This window comes from Pseudorca crassidens, chromosome 13 (genome assembly GCF_039906515.1).
Source record: "Pseudorca crassidens isolate mPseCra1 chromosome 13, mPseCra1.hap1, whole genome shotgun sequence".
NCBI classification, from domain to species: domain Eukaryota; kingdom Metazoa; phylum Chordata; class Mammalia; order Artiodactyla; family Delphinidae; genus Pseudorca; species Pseudorca crassidens.
Window position 1 is genome coordinate 86,589,510 of NC_090308.1, and position 25,535 is coordinate 86,615,044.

The 25,535-nt window shown below is 34.5% G+C and overlaps 1 protein-coding gene and 1 pseudogene across 2 annotated transcripts in view; one reads left to right on the forward strand and one right to left on the reverse strand.

Moving 5' to 3' along the window:
• Positions 1 to 25,535, forward strand: part of EYS (eyes shut homolog) — a 1,666,475-nt gene that overhangs the window by 404,145 nt on the left and 1,236,795 nt on the right. For both annotated transcript variants that reach the window (XM_067702876.1, XM_067702877.1), the window contains exon 12: positions 8,860 to 8,981. In XM_067702876.1, the coding sequence (XP_067558977.1) occupies positions 8,860 to 8,981 (122 nt within the window). The remainder of the gene's footprint in view (positions 1 to 8,859; positions 8,982 to 25,535) is intronic.
• LOC137205077 (phytanoyl-CoA dioxygenase, peroxisomal pseudogene) lies at positions 14,607 to 15,578 on the reverse strand (annotated as a pseudogene).

Genomic DNA, 25,535 nt, shown 5'->3' on the forward strand with positions numbered 1-25,535 from the left:
TTATTGTTTTTTAAAAATTATAAATTCTCATATACAGTTATGATTTGTAAAATACATCTACATCATTTACTACAAGTAAATGAGGATTATGAGAGAAATCATATCTCCCATAAAAATCATGGCTCAGTGTTCCTTGAACTGCATGAAATTTCTGGCTAATAGGTAACAGTACCCTTCTTTGGGCATTTACAATGCACAACAAATACATTACCACCTAATATCCATCAAAGACATATAGTATGATCTAGCTTTTCTGTTTATTAAAAAGCGCTTTGGAATTTGGATAGTAGATTCATAATGGGTTTTAAGAGGATATAAAAAGTAATTCTTTAGTATTTTTAGGTATGCTTCATTAGGCACTACTGTTTACTCAATCCATATATCACTTGCTCTCATTGCAGAGACAAAATTTATAATATCCAGTCTGATTCTTTCCAGTTTTTCTTGCAGATCGCAGAAGTTGGATGACTTCATTTCCATGTCATTTATCTTTATAGTGGATGACATTATGCCTTTATTACTGTCACACCTCCTATATGACTCCTATAGGACAGAAAAATAGCCCCTAACCTATTATTTACTAACTTATAACATTGCCACATTTCTATAAATATCTGAATTCTGCTATCACTTTAAAATTTTAAACGTCAGTTTTCTTTAAGTTTATATAAATCATCATAAATTAAAATGCAAACTACTAGACTAATATGGACTCAGGCTTAGCATCTTCACATTTTTATAAACATCTACATTCACTTAGACCTTTTAAAAATAGTATTTTTCTTTAAGAAGTTTAACAACATCATAAAGAACTTGATACTGAAAATGATGCATATACTCAAAAGTAACATACTAATTTGATTGATGCAAATTTCAGCCAGAGGAAAAATAGTTCAGTTAAATGCACATTACTACTAATAATGCAATTTTAGTGGAAAGCTCAGCATTTATGATTTTGCAAATTGAAGGCATAGTTGTAAAAAGAAGCTAGGGAAAATAGGTTTTTAATTTTTCCTACCAATGACGTATGCAAATAAAATGTATATTATCTTGGTTTCTCAATTGTAAATTGTGTTAACAGCATATAGTTTTCAGGAAACAAAACCTCAGGGGAAAAATAAACATTATATATGTATTTAAGTACAACTTGGAAATACAATGTGATTCTCAGTATAAAAAGGCCAAGGATACTTCATTACCACTATTTAAGGTCATTTTTAAGGTTTTAACAGCTTTTCAGTATGTACAGATCCAAGTCCTGTGGATCATAAAGCATTTTATGATCTTCTCTCAAATTACAGAGCTATCATTTCAAATTAGTGAAGTTCATTTAACACATCCTCATTTTTCTCACATATTCACTAACATTATCACATAATGACATTAACATCTTTGACACTGGGGTGCATTTTTACAATAATGATATATTAATCACTTTGTCAGAACTTAACTGGCAATTTTTACACCCTTGCATTAGTTTCCTTTGAGTGCTGTAACTAATTGTCACAAACCTACAACAGTACAAATTTTCTTTTTTATAGTTCTGGGGCCTGAAGTCTACAATAAGACGTTGGCAAGGCTGGGCTCCTCTGAATACTTTCCTACCTTTTCAGGTTCTAGAGACTCCTTGAATTCCTTGGCTGAGATGCGTTCCTTTTATCAGCCCAACCTCTTGCTTTAATCATCCTATCTTTTTCTGTCTTTCAATTTCTTGCCTCTCCTTTGCAGTACCCTTGTGATTACTTTTGGGGCCCACCTGATAAACCAATATAATCTCACCATATCAAGATCTTTATTTTAACCACATCTGCAAATCCTTGCTTACCATATAAGGCAACATTCACAGGCTCCAGGAATTAAGGCCCGGATACCTTTGAGGGGAAGGCATTTTTCAGTTTACTACAGTACGCTTAATGGCACGTACAATAAAGTCTCTTAGTCAATGGCCTCTTGTGATCAATGAAATACAGTAAAACTCATCTCCTTCCTTGCTTTGTTTTCCCTTGAGAACTATTTGATTTCAGTTCCCTGGACTTCTCACCTCTGGTCTTCATCTCTTTGTAGAATGCCCTCCCTACCTCTCTATCTAGCCTTGATAATGTATGTCACTATTTTAGGACTCACTTTATTTTTTAAAAAATTTTATTGGAGTATAGTTGATTTACAATGTTGTGTTAGTTCCAGGTGTACAGCAAAGTGAATCAGTTATACATATACATATATCCACTCTTCTTCAGATTCTTTTCCATATAGGCCATTACAGAGTATTGAGTAGAGTTCCCTGTGCTATACAGTAGGTCCTTATTAGTTATCTATTTATATATCGTAGTGTGTATATGTCGATCCCCATCTTCCAATCTATCTCTCCCCCCATTCTCACCCCTAGTAACCATAGTTTGCTTTCTACATCTGTGACTCTATTTCCGTTTTGTAGATAAGTTCATTTGTAGCCTTATTTTTAGCTTCCACATATAAGATATATCATATGATATTTGTCATTCTCTGTCTGATTTACTTCACTCAGTATGACAACCTCTAGGTGTATCCAATATTACCTCTTTAGGAAGCTTTCCAGTGTCACTTACAATGCCTTAGTTACCTTTATATGTGATTAGATTAGTTTTCTATGCTATATAACATGTTATCAGAAACTTAGCAGTTTAAAACAACTCACATTTATCATCTCACAATTTCTGCAGGTCAGAAGTCTGGGTGTGACTTAGCTGAGTTTCTGTTCCTGGTCCCGCAAGGCTGAGGTCAAATATTTGCCTGGGTTGTGAGCTGATCTGAGGCCCAGGTTCCTCTCCAAGCTCACTGGTTGTTGGTAGAACTTAGTTTCTTGTGGTTTTGAGGTCAGTTCTCTGGCCTCACTTTCTTACTGGCTGTTTACCTGAAGATTCTCAGCTCCTAGGAACCACAGGCTCTTCCCTGCCATGTGGCGCTCTCCAAAACACAGTCTTCATTCTGCTCCTTCCAGGCAAGCAGGAGAATGAACGAACTTCTTTTCAAGTCTTAAAGTCTTTTAAAGTCTTACATGATTTGGTGGGACTTACCCAAGATAATCTCTCTCTTGATTAACTCCAACTTGTCTGATCAGTTGACAGTAATTATATCCACAAATCCCTTCCACAATATAATGTAATATAATCATTGGGGTGATGTTCCATGACATTGGCAAATCTCACCCAACTCAAAGGGGGAGGATTCTACAACCCAGGTACGCTGGGGGTGAGGATCTTGGGGGCTCTGTTAGGATTCTGCCAGCACAGAATCACAGTCACCACTGTGACTCCTTAGCATGAGAAACTGACCACGTGTACCCGTCATGACACTGCATTGATTTAAACCACTCATTGTTTATAACCCCAATATCTACCACACTTCTTACCACATGGTAGGGACTCATTTAATATTTGTATAAGAAATAAATATACAAGTCAGCACGGCATTGAGGGTGCAGTGAACTCATGCTTATTCTGTAAAACAGATTCTTGTATGAGTATTTTCTCGCATATGAATATATTATTCTTCAGCACTTGAATGGATTATATGCATGAAATTATTTATGAAAGAGACAAGCTAAATTAACTTCCTACTAGCAAAGCAAAACACCTTTTCTCACAATTAAATATTTAGAAGTAGGTAATTAGAACAAAAGGGTGTGCATGAGAGCTTAAGGATAATTCATTTTTTCATGTGTTTCTGTCATATGTTTGTTCAATGTCATTTCTCTTATTTTACAAATAAATATACTTTCATTATTATAAAATAGTATCCAGAAATGTATCATTTGCAGTACACTTCAATCTCATCATAATGGTTTAAAGACAAAGAACAGGCTTTTTTCCTATTTGAATTCTCCATACTGCCTACCATAGCTCTTGCAAAAAATATCCACTTAATGTATTTTTTGTTGAAGGAAATCTTTATTTCTATGCTATTTGGAAGTAGTGTTGTATTTTTAGTTCTTTTTACCATCCTTGGAAACTTGAAATCCTTCTATTCAACTTGGTCCAGTTTCCATTGCTCTTATTTTTTGGACATTAACTATCATTTGGGGTTTTTCACTGTATATAGATCATTGTCTTCGGTAGTTTCTAGGGCCCTTTGGGACCACCATAGTTTTATCAATTGCCACTGTACTTTTAAACTTTGAAAACTTTATCCCATATCCCAATTCTCTGTATTATACCCTGATCCCTATAGTTGCAAAATTACTGATAAAAGCTGAGCAGTTAAAGGACATAATGATTACAGGACATTCTCTTCTCTGAGGTATTCAGCCAGGCATTTTTAGAACATATATGTATACTTATATGCTACAATTTGGAGAATAAATGTTATTAATTAAATACTTTCCAAAAAGTTAATATCCACATATATTAACTATACCTGGAAAACTGACACCCAAATAATGATTTTGCTTTATGAACAATTTGATGATGTTTACGCCTCACTTTTTATTTCATCTGGATCCCCTTGGGTCAAGTTGGCTTATTTCTTATCTCCAAATACTTGTGTGCATTTCATCCAATGACAATCACTTTATCTCTCTATATTATCTGAGTAAAACTTAAAATTTAGTTTCAGGACTGATGTGTTGGTCTTAAGATTGAAGGCTTATTACAGTGACATTTTTTCATTGTTTATTTGTTTTGAGAGTAGCAAGAAATCTATCAAGCAAAACTTATAATGATTGCAACCTCCAGGGTACCAGAAATAAAACATAAGGAAGCATCAAATCATTAATAATGTACTTTCTTAATTGCAATGTCTTCAGAGAACATTATTGAACAAGAGGTGAGAAGTATGAAGAAACAAAATAGTATTTTAAAAATGCTGTCATTTAACATTGCTGCCTGCTGGTACTTTGTTAGATGAAGCATAGTAATCATAAATAACATTTCTTTCTTAAATTGTAATGTAGAGAAAGAGAGAGGATCGTAATGATAATATGGAAGATAATTATGAGTCATTGCCTAGAGACTAAATTGGATGCATTTATGCAGAAATATGCCAGAGGGAACTTGTTCATTGGATATGCACTGACACTGATTCTTTCCTTTGAGTTTCTCATTGTGAATTTGGACCTTGTGAAACTAGTAATCCTTGTGAGAATGGATCTGTGTGTAGAGAGAAAATGGATCTGGAAGCATTTCCCCTTGGGTACCAGTGTCAGTGTGGGAGGGCTTTGCAGGTCCCCAGGGTGAGATCACTGTCAGTCCTGCTTGCATGGACCTGGTTATGACCTTGAACTCACTCAGCCACAGCCATTCTTATAGAGCAGTCAACTAAGACTCTCTCTGATGGAGGAATGGAATAGTTCAGGATGCAACCATGGCTATCTAGTGAAGGTTATCGGCCTTCAATATCAAAATGAGTGCCAATTATTTTCACAAAACACTCCAATTCTGACAAATTAATTTATATTTATGTGGGTCATAATGGTAACAAATGAGAAAATTTAATGAGATGTGACCTCTATGTTCTGGTGTGAGAATTAACCATTTTTCTTTGCTTTTTAATGGTAGATTTTTTTGAAGTATTTATGTGTAGGTACGGGAAAGCACTATTTACAATGATTTAAAATTATTTTAGCCCATCTATTACACACACACACATACTTTTTCCTACTGAAATATGTATTCCTGAAGGAATATAAATTTACAAAGGAAAAAGAAAGAGTTAGGAAGAAAAAAAGAAAAAATGGAAGGAAAGGGAAAAAAGAAATATTGAATGTTGGAACATGGATTATTCTGTGGAATAGCATGCCAATAATGGATAATTTTATTAGGACACAGGAAAATCAAGGCATAAAATAGCCCTGTGAAGTGGATATGGCTAAGAGCCATGAGAGAGGAAAAAAAAAATGAAAAAGAAAGAGACAGTGAGCTAGAAGGAGTTGGGAAAAAATGTCCATCTTATTTTGCCTTATTTAACCTCTTTTAAAATATATTTTTGCAATTTTTACATGATCCCTCACTAAATGAATAAATGGTTAAAATAAAGTAATGTATGAAAAAGCACATTTTGATAGAAAGGTATTTTGTTTTTAAATGGTATCATTTAAATGAAAGTGTGATTTTTAAATCAAATATCTGCAAATGCATGTCCTTAAGAAGTGTAATAATTTTTTTAATTGGGTGAAGAACCCCAGGTTTAAAATAACAGGCAGAGGTGGGGCCCTAGCAAACTGTAATATCTACATAGATATTAATATAGAATTAATTGTTCTAACACTGTGTCTTCTAAGCAAAATATATTTTGGGGTTGTGGGTCATCTCTTTGCTACTCCTGATTTAAACCAATATTACTGTCTTTTTTTTTTTTAGATTTTGGTACTTAAAAGATTGTGTTTTAAAATGTGTGAAATTCTCAGATTACCTTGAAATAATTCACTATTATCTTATTTCTGAGTTCAAACCCAAAGGCTTTTGGGGGTGTTGGGAATTGTTCTCAAATTTCTGGGGCTCACTAGAAATAAGGAAGGCATGGTTGTATGCCTGAGAGAGAGGTCAACAAATTTTTTAGATCTAGATAGCCCTAGTATCAGTGTAATATATGGTTATATATGGCCACTTCTTATATGTTCTGAGTGACATAAATATATATATAATTTTATAAGTCTCTGTAAATATTTTAATTCTTAATTTCTTATACTATAAGAAAATACAATTGCCAAATATGTTACATATAATACAATGCTACCTATTAAATTTTTGGAGATCATACATTATATACTATGGAAATGTGAATTTTGGATACCTGATATATTGATATATTTTATAATAGCATTATCCATAATATATTTTGGACAATGTCCAAGGAGATTTAACTACTAGAGAACTAAAACATTTATTAAAAATTATATCACACATGTAAGCTGATATCAGCATAAAACTATGACACTGTATTCTTAACACTTTCTCAAAAATAAAATAGCATGGGAAGCCAAAATTTTGAATTCACATTAGTAGTAGTATTTTTACATGACTATATATGAGAAACAATTATTAATATGTATATGTCAATTTATAAATCTCAAAAATTATGTGGTTATTCATCACATTGGCAGTACATTATTAAAATATTCACCTCTGTATTTTAACCACAAAGTTTTATGTTACCAGAAACTTTGACTCAGTACAACTAAAGTATGATGTTTCATGTTTAAGTATAGAATGAATAATACATACAGATTAATAGAAGTCTTATCTGATGAAAATTTCAATTCAAAATAGTAGTATGGAATATTTATAAGCAAAGACTGATACAAATACAGTGACTGTATTTTCTGGTAAAAATAATAACAACAAAACAAGTCAATATGCTTAAAAAGTATTTTCTGATAAAATGGTGATTTATCACATAGTCCATAGTTAACAAATTAGACGTGAGAAAAACAATTTGTTTATTTGTTTTAAACTTTAAACAAATTATGTTTGTTTATTTTCCCTACGGTAACCAATTTAATTTTCTAGGTTCTCATTGGGCCCATAGCTCATTTCTTAGATTCCTAACCCAGAATAGTTAACATTCAGAAAGTAAACTCTGTCTTTCAGACCCTTTGTTAATTTCAATTTATCTTTTGCTGTAAGTTTTCTTATAAAAGAGTTTATCATTTATCTACATGGAGAACATCTGCATCTATGCTGACATTAATTTGACTCCAGCTGTTTGTTACTTGCCAATTTGCATCAGTATCCAACATGACTTATAATCATGAACATTTTAAAAAACATCATTATGACTCATGGTACTCCACAATGTCTTAATTACATATTGTATTGCATTTGGGTTTAATTTGTTAACATACCTAATGTCCTATATACAATATAAAGATACACCAACAGATACCATTTTATTTCATTAATTTATTTATAGCTATAGCTGTATATTTATTAATCATTTATTTTCAATGAGATGCTAAAAACTAGGTTTCTTGATTTAAAAAAGTAAAGTAAAAGAAAAGTAAAATCTTGTCTAAAGAGCTGTCAACTCTGTCTCCCTTGACTCTGGTTGGTGGCCATGGGCTGTCTTGCTTTCCTTCAAGGCCACAGTTACATTTGTTGTGCAGAATCCTGGCTGCAGAAACCTAGAAGCCACACAGTGTATTGACAAAGCTGTTTCCACCCAGGACCTACTCGTTTAATGAGAGTAGGATCAGGAACAGGCATGCGGCACAGAGTCAGTGCGACTGCTTTGTGGGTCTCAGGAATGGTGGGGACCCAGGCACCAATCCCGCCTGCTGCAACCATGATCAAGCTGCCATCAGGTCCTTGAGATGCTTCAGAGACTGTTCTTTTTCCATCATTAATGGTAAAATAGAGGACAGATTCTGATCATTACTTTTAAAAGATTATGGTGAAATGTGAAAGCTCTTTTTAACTAAGGTTTAGTAGTTCTATTTCAACTTTCAGATCACTTTGCACTTTAAAGTACCTTGTCACACAAAGAACTTTATAAACCAGTTAACTTCCTGTTTATTAAACCTAAAACAATCTGGTAAAAGGTAATGATACAAAAGTGACCCATTTACCATAGGCATTGTTTACTGACAAAACAAAAGAGATAGAGAGAAAACGGGATATTTTCATTGTTGCTTTGCAAATTGTTACCATATATTCATCGTGATTGTTCTCATTTCAAATAATTCAAGTTTTTAAGTTAACAGAACTGAGCAAGATAATTATTTAGAAACTGTTGTAGAAAATTGTGTAATGGAGTACAAAATATAAAAATTCACACTTTCTTTGGTTAAAAGTGAAATGCATTCAGATGAATACAACATTCTTTAGGGTAATTAACATCATACCATGATTAAAGGAATGTTAAGAGTTTTCTTTCTGTTGCTTTCAGTGGTTGATGGCTTCTCCTGTTTATGCAGTCTCTGCTCTGCTGGTCTGAGGTGTAAACACGACTTTGATGACTGCATCCTAAATGCCCATGAGAACAATTCTACCTGCAAAGATCTGCGTCTGGTTAGTATCCATGAATATTATTAATATATCTGAATGTGGGCTAGCATAAATTAACCCTTACAGGTATAGCTGACATTTGCCTTTGTTGCATGTTGGTATGTGTATATATACATGTGCATACTTAAAAAGATTAGAAAACAGAAACTCAAGCAATATTTTCTTAACCTAGTAGTAAAAGGATATTCTATTTACCACCATATATAGGTTAATGTAAATATTATAAAATGAGTAGTTTACTCTTTGGATTCACTACTCTTGGTGACATTGAGTTTGTGTAAGATTTCAGAAGTTATTCTAAAAATGCTGTTAATCTTATAGGAACCACTTTCATCTAACTCAAGGTATTGTATACACATATGTTATATATTTCATCATCATTTATAATCTTGCATTCTATTTTGATTTCCATCGCTTGCTGTATCCCCATCATTTCCTTCATTCATCTGCGTTGGTGCTGTCCCTTCGGTACATATCCATTTGTCATCGCCTTTGTCACAAGCATGTGCCATTCTGCCTTAGACTGTGACACAGTTGGCAAATCAATGGGATCCCCTCTGGCCCTCTGGCTCCTCATTTTTCAGGAAGCCTGACATAAAAAAAAATGTCTACTCAAGGTGGATTCATGGACCTGCTTTAGAAAATATATGACAGGCAACACAAGTTAATGCTGTGACACCAGTGCAGGCTCAGAGCTGAGGCTGTAGCATCAGATCTGGCTTTCACAAAAGGACTACACTAGTTCAAGTTAGGAAAAAACGCTTTGAAAAACAGATCTGTTTTCATCCATATTTCAACTATCAGTGTACTGACATTGTTTTAACAATAAAAAGATAATTTGTGGCTACTTGTTTCCTTGTACAAGGAAGGCAGACACCTAAATGAAGAATTATAACTAAGGTCTGGATAGCCGTGACCAGACGCATCGATGGCGCAGGGGTAGTCTAGCCACTGTTAGGCATGTGTGTGGTCCAGTTGCTTTGTTTTTGTTCATTCCAGATTCTTCCTCTAAGTCTTTCAATCCCATCCCACATTGGGGGGTTCCTGTAGGCCTGAGTTTGTCACCCTATGCTGGTCTCTGAGGTAAGAGTGGAATTCTTCCCAGGAAAAAGTTTCCTCACCTGCATATAGGATATGTAAAAGGTACATACCACTTCTAGACCCTCTTACATCTGTATTTTAGACATGTAATTGCAGTTGCTCTTTTCAGGCCCCAAGGAAGGGACAAGGTGCTGTCTAGTGATGAGTGACCTTTAAAGCAGCAGAGCTGAGAGACAGGAGATCATTGTTGATCTCCTGACTGAACCCCCATGTGCCTGCCCAACCTTGGATCTAATTATGTGAGATCACTTATGATACATTTTTAAGTATAGCTTGAATCAAAGTTCCTTTGATTTGCAGGTAAATCATCTAATTTCTATAATGTGATTAAACTTTTAGTCTATGATTTCAGCCATAACTTCAGCAATAATAGAAGTTTATTATAGTAGAAAGAGCTTCATATCCATAATCATAAGATTGCATTTCTATACCTGACCTTGAGAGAAATTATCTGTGTGACACTAAGACAGCCTTTTGACAAGTCAGGGACTGCAACTTTAGGAGCTGCATCATATCCAAGAACAGAACTTCTAAGTAGAGTATTCTCTCATTTATCCATTTTATAAGTTGCCCATAAGAAGCTATTCAGACTAACTCTAGACAAGCATTAGTTTAAAATCTTGACTCATACTTCCAGAAATTGTTATAATATAATAAAGAAGAATAAGAATTAAAAAAAATTGGAACTCACAGAAACAGAGAATAAAATGGTAGTTATCAGAAATTGGGGGTTGGGGGAAATTATGAGATGCTAGTCAAAGGGTATAAGTCTTCAGTTATAAACTGAATAAGTTCTAGGGATCTAATGTGACTATAATCTAATAATGACTATAACTAATAATACTATGTGTATACTTAAAAGTTGCTAAGAGAGTATATCTTAAGCATTCTCATTACAATCACTAAAAAGGTAGCTATGTGAGGTGATCAATGTGTTAATTAACTTTACTGTGTTAATAATTTCACAATGTATACATATATCAAGCCATCACATTATATACTTCATTTGTCAATTATACTTCAATAAAGACCAGGGGCAGGGAAGAATAAAAAACAAGCAAACAAACAGAAAGCATCAGGATTGAAAAGGAAATAAAATTCTCAAACTACATAAAGTTTGCTATCATATTTTATTAATTGATTTAAATGTATTAGAATATACAAGGAGATCATTGAAATTACCTAATTCTTAACTATAATTTATATATCAATTATAAGAAGAAAAATACCATTGGATTGGTGATATCTTTCCAAGAGAAGATGTTATGGAGACAACAGATCGTTTAAAAAATGAAAGAATGTTCAAAGCATTTGATAGCTTTTAGATATTGTGTCTGGGCCCCAAGGTTACCCTCAGATTTGATAGGTGACTAGAAAGGCTCAGAAAAACTGATTTATTCCTGGTAAGAGATTATTACAGTGAAAACTTATAGATTAAAAATAGCAGAAGGAAAAGCAAAATGGCAAAGTCCAGGAGAAACCAGGCATAAGCTATCAGGTGTCATCTCCCAGTGGAGCTTGGTGGACAACACTTAATTCTCTGAGAAATGATGTGTGACAAGATGAATGAAGTGTCACCAACCAGGGAAGCTCACTCAAGCCTTGGTGTACAGGGTTTTAATTCAGGTCAGTCACAAGACATGGACTTCAGCTAACCATGCTCCACCTCCTGCACTGTTCAAATTGATACAGCTTGGACCAAAGCCCCAGGTTTAAAACAAAGCTTTCGTCATAAATCACATCATTAGCAAAACTATTGGGCCTAGCCCAAGGTGTCAGGTATCTAACACAACTGTTACCAGGCAGTATATTCCAAGGCCCAGAGGTTATCTTCCAGGAGCCAGTAAAGGGCCTGCCCTTCATTTAGAATATATAGGGTTTGAACACCCAAGCCTGCTAACTTAATTATTGCACCAATATTATGCTAAATATAGCATCTTTGTATAAGGAATAAAGAGTACATAATAGTATAATAATAAATTGAAACAAAATATCATTGCAAAGACACTAAGTCAGGCAAAAAGAGCTAAAAGTTCATAATTCTGAAATGAAACCTGGCTAAAGCAGACAACAGAAGTAATCAAAATAAAGCAAGATCCAAATTGAGTTTCATATTTTCTTTCTTTCACTGACTCATTAGTAAAGACAATTGTGAAATTCTCTTTGAAGCCTTTAAAGTGGAAGAGAAATAGAGTACATAGTTTCTACAAAATGTTTAATAATTGTAATAAACAGAAGGATGACTTTATTCAGTCTAAGGCACTCATACCTGACTATAAGAGTCAGCAGCCTACTTGTGGTGTGGCTGGAACTCCCCAAAGCAACCCAGGCAATGCCATTGACATGAGGCGTGTTTCTTCTTTGAACTTGATATGGCTGTAGCTTCAAATGAACATTTTCAAATCTGCAGCATTTCCTTATGATTATATGTAGCATCATGAATGTGACTTTAGATAAAAAGCAGAAAATCAGAAGACTTTGAAACCAAGATGAGAAGTATTTTGTAACAACAAGACCATTTTCTTCTTTCCCTTTCTTTAAGGTTCAGTGAACCTACAAAAAACAGTTGGAGAAAAACAAGAAAATTTTGAATACATAGCACATAATAAGATACAAATGTTAAATTTGGGTAGAGTAAAATTTATTCCCTCATGTAACTTTCTTAGATATGTATTTGAGAATGACTATTTCCTTATGCTTATTTAAATATGTATAATCAAATTATTCTAGCATTTTCCCTCTCATTTTAATTTCATTTCCTCTGTATCTTATATGAATAATGAATACTTAATTTTGATTACAGCAGGAGAAACAAAAATAGTGCAGTAGAACCAATATGTGGAAAGAAGAAAGATTTTGTTCATATACAACTATTTTAAAACTTAGGCATATTATATATACTGGCATATTACAGATGTAAATTTTCTCCCAAACAGTGAGGTGAAAAAAAAACAAACTGAACTTATGTGTTTTCTAGTGAAAAATAAAATTGTCTCTACCTTCCCCACCATATGATTGCAAAACTCATGTCGGTCATTTGAGAGTTGCCCATGTCCTTCCTTTTATTTTATAGAGTCGAAGCTGGGGTGGCAGAGTCAGCAGGGCAATAGCCCTGCTTTGCAGTTCATCTTGGCTGCCACTGAAATGCCCATTGTGTCATCCCCATGTCCTTTTCAAAAACAGGTTAATCTGCCAAATGACTCTAATCCTTTCCTACCAAATCTGGCTCCTGGTACCATCTCTGCACCCCTGCACCCAAGTGCAGGATGCTTAGCTAATTAGTGACCAGGTCCCAGTTGCCCCTTCAGCAAATCTGTTGGAACCACTAAAATGTTCTGCTCTCTCTCAAGGATTGCAAACCCTCCATCAGAGTGGAATCGGTCCAACTGCTCTATGTCCAGACACAAAACCTTCATTTTTTGCTACCCTCCCTCTCCATGAAGATTTGCTTTAATCTCATTTGATGGAAATTAACACCAAGACTCTGACTCAGTGTCAGCGCTTGGAACTCCAGAATCGTCAGAACACAAAGAACTGCCTAAATACTCCTTGATGGAGCAAAGAAAAATTCCAATTTTGTAGCCAAAGAAGATAGTTACACATTTCATTATCAAAAATTGCTCTGTTATATAGGAGTATGAAAAAATTTGTCAAGTGTCAAATGTTCTAGCTCTCATGAGCCATCTTTACTATGGCTATGTTGTATATTAATATTTTTTTAAGTCATAGTTCCTATAAAATATCGCCTAAATTATTAAACTTCCAAATAATGAGGTTTTTTCTTGTTCATTTTTAAACTTTATTAGGTTAAATGTCTTGCAAGTTTTTGGTAATTTAAAGAGTAAAGAGGAAGTTTGGAGATTGTTTAGCTTTGACATGTATTTGTTCTATGATTTACCACAAGCCACTTAACTTATTAGATCCATAAAATTAAGAAGTATTAGAACATTCCTCAAATTCACTATATATGGAAACAAATTTAAAGGCAATATAGTTCTCCATTTTATTTAAGTATCAGAATATATATAAGCAAGTATCTATTACTGGACTTTTTAGTTGGGTTATCAGTCTCTTCAATCAAATGACAGAATTGGACTCAATTGTTCTTAACCAGGGAACAATTGCTTAAAATTCTGATTCAGCTGCTGAATCCAGACACCTGGATAATTTGTGATTCCTTGTGATTTTGAGAATCACTAGGAATCACAAATTATCGAGAATCACTAGACTAGGTATCCAGATGGCACTTTCCAGCTCTAAACTTTTCTGGTATTTGGGGTGGAGCACAGAGGTTACTATTTCATGTGTACTGATAACTCACAGTTTAGCACCTTATATGAGCAATAAAGGACAGTCTGAAAAAAAATGAGAGATTTATCCCCTGTGTTTTTAGCAGCATATTTCATTGCATCTTACATTTAATGTATGATTTCTCTTTTGGATTATTCCATCTGTTTCAGTGCTTTTGTCTTTTGGGGTGTTTTGTTTGTTTGTTTGTTTTGTTTTCAATTATACATCACTTTTATTAGTTCCAACTCCAAGTTTTCCTTAAAACAGTAATATTTCACTTTAACTGTTTTTATATCCATTAAAGCCACCCCACCTTACTGCAAAATTACCCCTATGCAATTAAATACTGGATCCGTGCACTTTGATTTTATTAACAAGTGAATAGAGAAGATTATCTCATCTCATTGAGAAAACATTTTTCTCCGACATCTTATCCTATCTTGGTTTTCTTTAAAAGAGTTCTAGCAAAGGGCTATTTCAAAGGTTGATTCTCCTATCACGATGTGCGCTCGAAATTCCCAAACATCCTTCAGGCTGACGTCTTTCACTCCATAGATTTACTGACTAACCCTAAGACTTCCTTTCCAATGTTTTCTTGATTGGTGCCATTAACATTGATGTAGTGGTGGTTGGCATCCGCGAAATGGTGGGAAATTGCCTTCTGGAATCCTTGACTTTTGTTCCGAACCAGATTCATGGACAAGCAAAGGATGAAAGAAAATGGTGTCTCTCTTCTCCTTCATGATGTGCATCCGGGTATTATTTCTGTCATAGTCTTGGACCCCGTGGAATATGATGTTAAACGCTCCCTCTCAGTGGGAATAATCGTGTGGTTTCAAGGGACCTTTGTGTGTCCCTGGGAGCACAACCAGGCAGCCATTGCTCCGGTCAATGTTCTCCATGGCCTTCCAGGCACAAAAGATGCTATTGCTGGGTCTTAGGGGAAATAGTGCAGATCCTTGTGCAAAAGGTGACGGACGGGATGTCTTCTGCCTGAGTCTGGAGGTTTGTTTATCAGCATTTCATGCATGGCCCTAACATTGGGTCCAGTGAAGCACTCCACATATTTCAGAATTTCAGGGAGGGTGCAATACCTGAAGAGTTCCTTATCTTCTTGGAAATCTTGGACCTTGGTAGTCACTTTCTCACTTGGCATATATTGTGATTTTGCAATGGTCTCATCTTTCATCACCATCAATCCCAGTGGTTTCACCTTTTTGCAGATTCTGTCAAACTCATCCCTCAAGTGTTGAATATCAGCATCAGTCACCAAATTTTTAATGACAAGAAACCCATTTTCTTCATAAATTTCTCTGTTCTAGGCTTGGAACTTTATTTTCACGAGTATACTGGAATTGTTGACTATGGAAACTGGCAGGAAAAACAGCCCCTGAAGTGGGGTGGGCTATGATGACCTCGGCTTGGCGGTGCCGAGGTATCACAACAAGATATGCAGACAGGGGAGGGGTGGTCCTTGTCCATGGCCTTCGGGGGAACACCGGTGGCTGGGCCTTGGCCCCACTTAACTCTGAGAGCGGCTCCGCCTCCCCGAGGCTAGAGAGGCTTCAGTGCTTTTGTTTTTAAGACAAAGGGAATAAATCTAACTTTTTCATACCAGTTCTTTTCTGAAGCACATAATAATATATTGTTTTCGCCTCACTTGCAATAACAGTGAAGTGTCAGTCTCTTTATGTATTGACATTTGCTAATCAGAAAATTTGTGAATGAAATTATAACTTTTCATAAAGGCTGGATATAATGCTTCAAATCATTTTGAGAGCATTAAAAAATAATCAATGGCTAATTGATTTTAATGTGATCCCAAAATTCAATTAAGTCTTTTGATTAAATTGATTAGTTACAAGGCCTTCAGTAATGAATATATAGCAAAAAAGTTTAATCTAAATCATGATGCATCAGCTAACAACCAAACTCATGGTTAAAAATGGCACTGTAGTGATTAGGTGACACAAAATGAAGTCCTTTGGGTATGTCCATTCCAAACAGCCTACTTTTGTTTATGTAGAATAAGATTTGCCTAAAAAAATTTGTTACCCAGATCTTTACTTTTCATTACACAGATTTTAGTCTAAGAATTTATTGAGAATAATTTAACATTACATTTAGGAAAGTGGTTCAATGTGATGGGTGTCAGTTTTCTTTCCTTTCTACAATATGGTAGATTATAGAATTGTTTTCCTTGTATAATCCAAGAGGAATATAGAATTTTAGTTCATTCATCTGATGATTGTATAATTCTTTCAATGTTTTCCCCTCAATTGTCAATTTTGATCAGCTAATATGTCTGTCTGAAGCACCCCATTTCTTCATCTCTAATCTGTTGTTTTCAGTCTGTCATGGTAGTGAAACACATAACCAAATTTGTTAGGATTATATGTAAAGTAAAAGCAAATGGATCCTAGAAAAGATTTGTTGATCCACCTGAGTAAAGAAATACATGAGCTTTAATACTTTGGACTTATGATATCTACTTTGGAAGCTCAGACATATTTTTCCTTCTTTCTTATTCCAAGAGTCATTAGAGAGAAGTGAATTTTACAGATGGTTGAGTTTTGAGGTTTAGAAATCTGTGGAGCAGTGTGAATTTCATAACTGTTGTCTAACAATGTAACTAATCAGAGAGAAATTTTCCATTTTCAGAGTCTCCGGTAAAAGTGGACAGTTCACAGTTCCTAGAAATAGTCCAGTTTAAAAAATGATTTAGAATTGGTTGAATACAATTTCCATTGCCAACATTAGCCAAAACACATCAATAAATAGGTTTATTTCCAAAGCATTATCAGACAGGTTAAGCGTCAAAGTATTTCAATACCAGCATTGTACTTTTACATTATTGTTTGTTGTATTTACATCACTATAACTAGGACTCAATTCTGGGCTTCACAATTTATTTCTGAGAATTTAGTGAATAGTTACACAGTAATTTATTTTTTTTTCCTAAAAAATATTCTTTCTACCATTTACATGGATGCCATTTTTAAGTGGTTGAGTCTATATAAAACTGTTTTTTAGAAAGCTTTCATGTTGTGTTCAGATACTGTTTTTAAGATAATAAGAGAAAAAACACACATCTTCCTTCAGAAGAACAGGTTGACTTAACAGTATATTATTAACTGACAAGAGCAGTGACCAAAGAACTGTAAATCCTTCATCTCCATCAATGAAGAGCTCCATTGTGTTCTAACTCTGTGTCATCCCAATCCCCCATTTGTCTGTGAGGAGTTTATCAATTGTGAAGAGTGTAAGGAATTTTGAATAAGAGAGTGGATATGTATATGTGGAAACAAGCATGTGCGCAAATGTGCATACACATGTCAGTGCATACACACAAAAGAGAATATGTCTTTGTTCTTTAACCATTTGCCAACCATCCTGATTTAAACAGATAGCAAGAGGTTTCCAGCATCAAGTTCTGGAGCCCAGGTTAACTACTTCATATATGAACTTGTCTTGGTTATAATACATACAGATTAATTACAGCTAGCAGATAAATAGCTTCTTTATGTAAACTGATGAAAAGCTTTTGTTAAGAATAACAGAGAGAGGTCTTTGCATTTTCTCGATTATAATGGGTCAGGTTGTGCAGCATGCCTTTCACAACCAAAGGTTGCTTGCACGTCGCGGACAGGTCTTTGAGGCCCACAGCTTCCCTTCCTAGCTGTGCCACCTCAAACAAGTCACTTATCCTTTCTAAGCCTCACTCAGCTTATTATAATAATGCACATATTAATAACAGTTACTTTGCAGGATTGTTATAAAGATAAAATAAGATACTGAATGTAAAATACTTAACACATTGCCTGCCACGTATAAAGCAATTAACAAATATAAACCATATTTTTTTATTCTGCGGAGGAGTGGGAGGATTTAATTGTGGCTGCAGAAAAAGAGAGAGACAGGGAGGAAAGGAAGGAGGAAGGGAGAGAGAGAGGATGAGAGAGAGGGAGAGACAGAGAAAATAAAAGATAGATGAATGAATTGAATTGGCAGGTCTTTATCTCTATCTCTTTAGCTTATTTTAGATTTCTCATAGACTAAAAATCCCATAGATTTCCACATCTGTGACTCTACTCCTGTTTTGTAAATAAGTTCATTTGTACCCTTTTGTATGTGGAATTGTTTAGATTCCACATATAAGCAATATCATGTAAGAGGGGGGATGAATTAGGAGATTGGGATTGACATATACACACTACTATGTATAGAAAAGATAACTGACAAGGACCTACTGTATAGCAAAGGGAACTCTACTCATTACTCTGTAATGACCTATATGGGAAAAGAATCTTAAAAAAAACGAGTGAATATATGTATAATTGATTTACTTTGCTGTACACCCGAAACTAACACAACATTGTAAATCAACTATACTCTGATACAAATTTTAAAGAAATACATATAAAGCATATTACGTACACACACACACAAGAATCTCATAGAGTCTGTACTCATCCCAAGATTCTATGGATTTGGCAACTGTTGATAGCTTTTGTTCTACATGATCTCAGGCTGCTGGGATTCTTGGGCAATCCTTTAAGACTTGATGTGAGATTGGTACATTTCTGATGAAATGCTCTGCATCTGATGGACACAAAGCAGAACACGCCCACCTGCCTCTCTTCAGACATCTGTCTCTCTTCAGACATCAAGCCTTTAATCTGGCTAACTCCACCTAAATTTTAGTGCCACAGCCTTCCAGGTTAGTTCCTCTGATTTAGTTGCTGGCCTTCTCTGCCCTCTCAGAGAAAGAAGATCTCCTGTCATCTAAGTGCTACACTTAAAAGACTAAGATGAAAAATCCATCTGCTATACTTAAAAATAATCTGGAACAAAAACTCAAGAGAATCACATGTGATTGACATAGATGTAAGTGTGAATGAGTATATGAACATATATACAGACATATAGGTCTAGAGTGTTATTACTGATCCTGTAACTCTTAAAATATATATATAATCAAGGCCTAATTGCATGTCAGAAAGTGTAGATCCCACTATTTTCTGTGCTGTGGTGTGCCTTTCTAGGACTGCTTTTATAGTTTACCGGTATATCATAGAAGATGTATTTTACAAAGAAAAACACAAGCCTCTTGGAAATAAACCAGGTTTTTCATGGTCACACTGTGATGTAAAGCAGAGTTAGAATGGTCTGCAGATCCCGTGCCTCTCCCATATTTTCCTTCTCTTCTAGACCTCGCTGAGCCTCTGTAAATATCAGAGCCTGAGTTCAGTTGCCCACAGGACTCACAAAACTAAAAAGGATGAGAATCCTGAGATCAAATCAGTATTTCAGAGACTCCATAACACACCACAATCACCTGTACCATTTCTGAAAATACCTGCTAATTGGGACTCACTTCCTGGGGATTCTAATTAAGTAAATAGGAACGAGGTGTTAGGCTTTGTGTTTTTAAAGTATATCGCAGAAGATTCACATGCAGAGCCATAGTGCATAAACACAGGCTTCTGGTGGTCACTGGGCTGCCTGGCCCGAGCAGCACTCAGCATCCAGCCTGTGCTCACCTGAATGGAAGCCAGCACTCAGAGGACAGACCCTTTCAGGGAATGGGCTGTTCACAGGTAATGCAGCCAGAGACTAAAATTAAAGCGCCAGCTTCTTATCTGCAGATTAACTGGAACTGAAAAGAATGTAGAGCTAGAATAATAAAAAGTAAATTTAGGATTAAAGTAGAGACTTAGGATGCTAATCATTGCTTTTTCATTGCTTTTCTCTCTCAAGTGGAAACTTTCTATGGAAAAAGTAATCTCCTTAGCTGGTTTTGACAAGCAAGTCCAAAGGCCCTAGTCATCAAAGGAGTGGCTGTTAGATGACATTGGTTTGGAAAGAGTAGGCTGACCAGTTAAGAGACAAAATATTCAGAAAGGAAAATTCCAGAAAGTTCCAGAAAGCAAAACTTGAATTTGCCTCCCAATGGCAACCATTTACATAGCGTTTAGTATTTATAACTATTTACCTAGCATTTTCATTGTATTAGGTATTATAAGTAATCTACATAGGATTTAAAATATACAGAAGGATGTGTGTAGGGTATATGAAAATACTACACCCTCTTATATAAGAGACTTGAGCAACCAAAGATTTTGATATCCTCAGGAGTCCTGGAACCAATCCCTGGAGGATACCGAGGGATGACTGTACACAGTTTCTACTAAATTATGATTTGATATTTGCAGGGTACTTGGAGTTTGAGAGTGGGAAGCCAACCTCTTGCTACCCAACTGAGATTTTCTTCCAAGATTTGAATGGGAGCTTCAGATACAAATCCTATGTGATGTAAATTGGACCTTTAATTTTATAAGCAGCCTGGAGCAGACTGAGAACTGCTGTTCATTTGTTCTTGCTAAAGCTTGACAGAGAACCAGAGCTGTAGAGGGAATATTGGTAAGAAAAGATACAGTCATTTCATCAGTAGTTGCAGTAAGAGAAACTTACAGCATCTGGGTACAAGTGCCCTGGACGTAAGAGAGGTAATGGAACACAGGAATGTCAGTTCCTAGGCTTACAAGCAGGTTACTACAGAATAATTTACTTCTGAACCAGAAACATAGTATGGAAAACATTCACAATCTTATAAAAATTGACAGCTTTCCTCTTTGGTGGGATACTCAGCTGGCAAACTCATTTAATGGCTATAGTGACTGGAGTGAGATATAACCTGTAATTGTCATACAATGCATTTTAGAAATTGGTATGCTATTTTACATTCGGTAAGAGAGAGATGGGCTGAATCAGAATCAGCCAGGTCATGGAGCATGAAAAGCATTACTGGAATGGCATGGAAAATTAAGGAGGAGTCTAGCGATAGGCACTGAGAGACAAGTGAGAGTTGGTGGTAGTATCATGAGGTGAGAGGAGTCTAAGAGGAAAAATTCAGAGGACATTGCTGTCCCTCACTTCTTAAAGCAGGGATTTATTGCCTTGCCACAGATTTTTGAAGTCCAATTTTCATTCTTCAGATGACTGGGAGTATGTCAAGTGAATGACTTCAATCCAGAAATTACCCAAGGTGATAACATAAAAATGTATTTATACAAATTAAAGCTTGAATACTAGAGCTATTTATTGAAGATGCGTTCTTACTAAATAAGTTAAATTTAAATTTTGAAGTGTAAAATTTCTCAAAATTTGGCTTTTAAGATATTTTATTAAATGTTCTGTATACACATAAGAGTGAATGAGTTTTATAATGGGAAAAGGTTTTAAGGTATTGTATTTTAATCCAGCTATAAATATATTTTAATAAACTCAAAATTTACCAAAAGAAATTAATTTTAATTACAAACCCCTCAATTTAATAAGAAAAATTCCTAAGAGAAAAGTAATTGCCCCATGGCTTCTTTTTCATTACTGAGGATTGGAATAATATACTGATCATCAAACATCAAAAAATCCAAAGATTTTGAAAACATTGTCTAAGGATATGAGCCCCTGGTCACTCTGAAGTGGTACCAATTACTGCACTTAAGCCACCAGGGAGTTTGTTTTTACTGTGTTCTAGTGGACACAGAGAGAGGAAAATTTTTTTCTTAAAATTTGCCAATCTAACTAACTAATCAATGGATTTCTTTCATGTGTCCTCTCAATTTTTTTTCTTAAATTTTGTGTGATGAATTGTAATAAATATATCCACAAATACACTAACTCTTTGGTCTGACTTTTAAGTATATTTTGGCATCCTAAGACAAACTAAACACTTTTAAAAATAAATGAATTTGAACCAAATATAAAACAATATTAAAATTAAGACTATAAAAATCCAAGGGAATATAATGTAGAAAAACATTTTCAATTTGTTACATAATTGTCCAATTATAATTTGGCCCTTATTATTGTCTCTAAGGGGAAACGAATGAATAACTCATGCAAATCAAAATTCAAAACCAAACTATAATCAGTGTTGTTATGATTTATGTATAGATGTCTGTAAAACCCTAATACAATCAGATATTATTGTAAAGCAAGTTATGTATCAATCATTATATATGCCTATTGAGATGTTCCTGTAGAAAAAAAATGTTTGTTTTTTTATTCCTCCTTAGATAAAAAGTTTGACTTAATTTAGATAAAAGAAGACAAAATTGTTCCAAGTAAATTCTTCTAGAACTGCTTAGATTGTGGAGGGGAGCAGAGAACCATAAAAGGCAGGAATTAAATAAGGAGGGCATCTCCCCATTTCTCCAGACTGGTGACTTAACCAAACAAGTGGGGCCAGAGCCTGAGGTGCTTACTGAGGGGCTTAATTAGTCAGACCTGAAACTCATTTGTTACTTCTTGTTCATGCAATTAACAGGCAGACAGAAGGGGAGAAGTTCTAGCCCTAAGCAAAGTCATAATATTTCTGTGGGTTAAGACCTTTTCACAGGCTCCTGGTGATTTTTTGACAAAAGCAGTCTTTAGTGGCCATCTGCTTTTGCTCTCAATGATGACCTGTGATTGCATCAGTCTAACTGCTACCTACTGGAACAGTTTATACAAGGACTGTCCTATATCTGTGTAGTCATAAAACAGGAGATACTCCTTGTCACATAAATGCAAAAACTATACCAGAAAATTAATAAATGTGATGTAAAGGGAGGAACCAACATATATTCATTTTCTGATCTTGATCAAGAGTTATAGATCCCATGAATTTTACAAATAGTTTATCATTTCTTTGTTAAAGGGAGAGAGAATCTGAAAAATTCTTGAAAACTTGAAATTTCCAGAAGCTAGGAAAGAAACATTTCTGCTAGCAGAAACTTGTTTTCTTACAATTGGAGTGGTGTTGGTGGGGGTGGGCTGGAGGGACGAATGACACTAAAACCTGGATTACATCAGAGGGAGAAGCCCACCAGCAAAAGAGACCCTGGGCTGCAGTGTAAGATGCAGAGGTAGTTCAGATTTCTTTACTGTGCAAAATGTCATAAATCCATTGTAAATAAGTTTATAAGAAATTATATATTTTCCAATTTAAAGTTATGTCTTATCTAACAATTATTTATACTAGCTAATTTTTTTTTATGTTTTCAAATAATTCCATGGTCTTATTTTTCTTGTATACTAAGATTGATTACTATACAGAGTGCTGAGCTACCTTTTGAAATTCTCTAAGTAACACTTTAATAACATTAAAATCCAATTGCAAAATTATTGCACATTCTTTTGAAGACAGTTTAGAAAAATAGGAAAAAAACAGCAATTTTTTTAAAAAGTTATTTTGAATTTTATTACTAAAAGAGCCATAACCAGTATATTCTGTTCCAGAAAACTATATGGAAAATACTGTCTCATATATTTTAGTTTTCAATTGATCATTCAATAACTTATCTACTCCTTTAGAAGATAAGTCATCCAGTGGGATAATTAGTCCAGAATGGGGTCATCTCTTCTCCATCCCTGGAAGAGTAAGAAGAAGGGTGGTTTGTGTGGAGGCCTAGGTTCTAAATCTGTCCTGAGAGAACTGTAGTTGGGTTCTGGTAGTTGTTCTGTAATGGTTTATGTTTGAATTACCTTCCAAATTTAATATCAGGAAAATGGCATATTTGAATCAGAATGTCCATCTTCTTTTGAATAACCAGGGTATTTGGTAAGTCCAGGCCAGTTGTGACATAGAAAGCCTTCCTGGAGTTGGTGACCTCTCCGTGCTTTAGACACTGTTCCCCTTTGGTGCTTTCTCAGTTTACTAGTACCTGATGGCCTCCACCAAACGTCTACAGTGCTGGTGTCTGAACCCTACAAAATAGTGAAAGCTTGTTCCAAACTGATCTTCCTCTGTTCCAGGGATTTATGAGCTCTCCATTTAAAGACTGGGCTACAGGATATTTTTCCACCAAGACCCAAGCTATGGAAGTTACCCTTACATAAATAAAAAACTTAGAAACAATAACAAAGAAAATGTTCTTTTCCTGATAGAAAATCAGCATGTCCATTTTACAGTAACCTCATTAATGAAACTACAGGGGAAAGAAAAAAGGGTGGAATCTTTAAACAGGTTTCATAGTAGAATCACAATATCTTTTAAATAATGATTTAAATTTTGTGGCCAGCAATTTTTTTCATCTTATCCTTTTAATGTACTTTTCTGAGCACAATTTTTGTGCATAGTGTGGGAACTTTAGTGTTGTAGTAGACTCAAATGAGTGTGTATGTATTTATTATCTATCTGCTTATCCTGACACAAGTAGCTCATATGCTTCCTCATTTCTTATATTCATGCTGAAGAATGAGTAGACTAATTGACATAATGCAGTGATCTATCTTCTTTTATGTTTTCACTAGAGAAAAGGTACACTCTGCTTAAACAGGTTCAGATAAGTAAGTCTCTCTTACTTCACAGTGTACCTTATTCTGTGTAGGCAGCAAAGATTCCTGTTGACATTTGGCCCATAGATGACCTCTTTCAGAGCTAATTCCTGTGTAGTTATACTCTGCAAGTATATCAAAAGATGAGGTGTAGTATGAATAATTTATCTTTTAAAGGATCCAGAATATCAATGTGAAGGAAAAGTAAAACTGACATGAAGTTCATAATATGATATCTATTTATTTAATAGATCTATGCTTGACAGCCATTTCTCTGGTACTGACAAGCATTACAAGGATTTTTTAAAAAACACTTCCTAAATATATTTAGATCTTGTTAACAAAGAGCTGAAAAATAAAAATTCTATGTAAATCACATACAAACATATTTTAATTAGTTATTATTATTATATTAACATTAATTATTATTATATGTTATTTATTATACATTATTTTAAAGGTTATACATTATTAATAATTACATCTGGGGTTTTGCTGTAAAATTCTAATTTATTAAGTATAAATTCATTGCAATGAAATGGTTGGAAAATTTTTGTATAAATTATGTTTATACATTTTCTAAGACATCTACCATTAACTCTAAATAATGATATCTACTTTAGGTTATTAATATTTAATAAAATTAAGTTTTTAAAAACTCTTCAAAATCATTTTAAAATTTTCTGTATATATCCATAGTTGTTGAATTCAATGACAATGGATATCCATGGCACTATTGGGTCAAACTTTTGTAAACAGTCTCCAAACCTCTTTGATTTTGATTCCCTAATAAATAAATAAAATATTTTGTTCACATTTTTCTAAAATATGAATTATTCATAA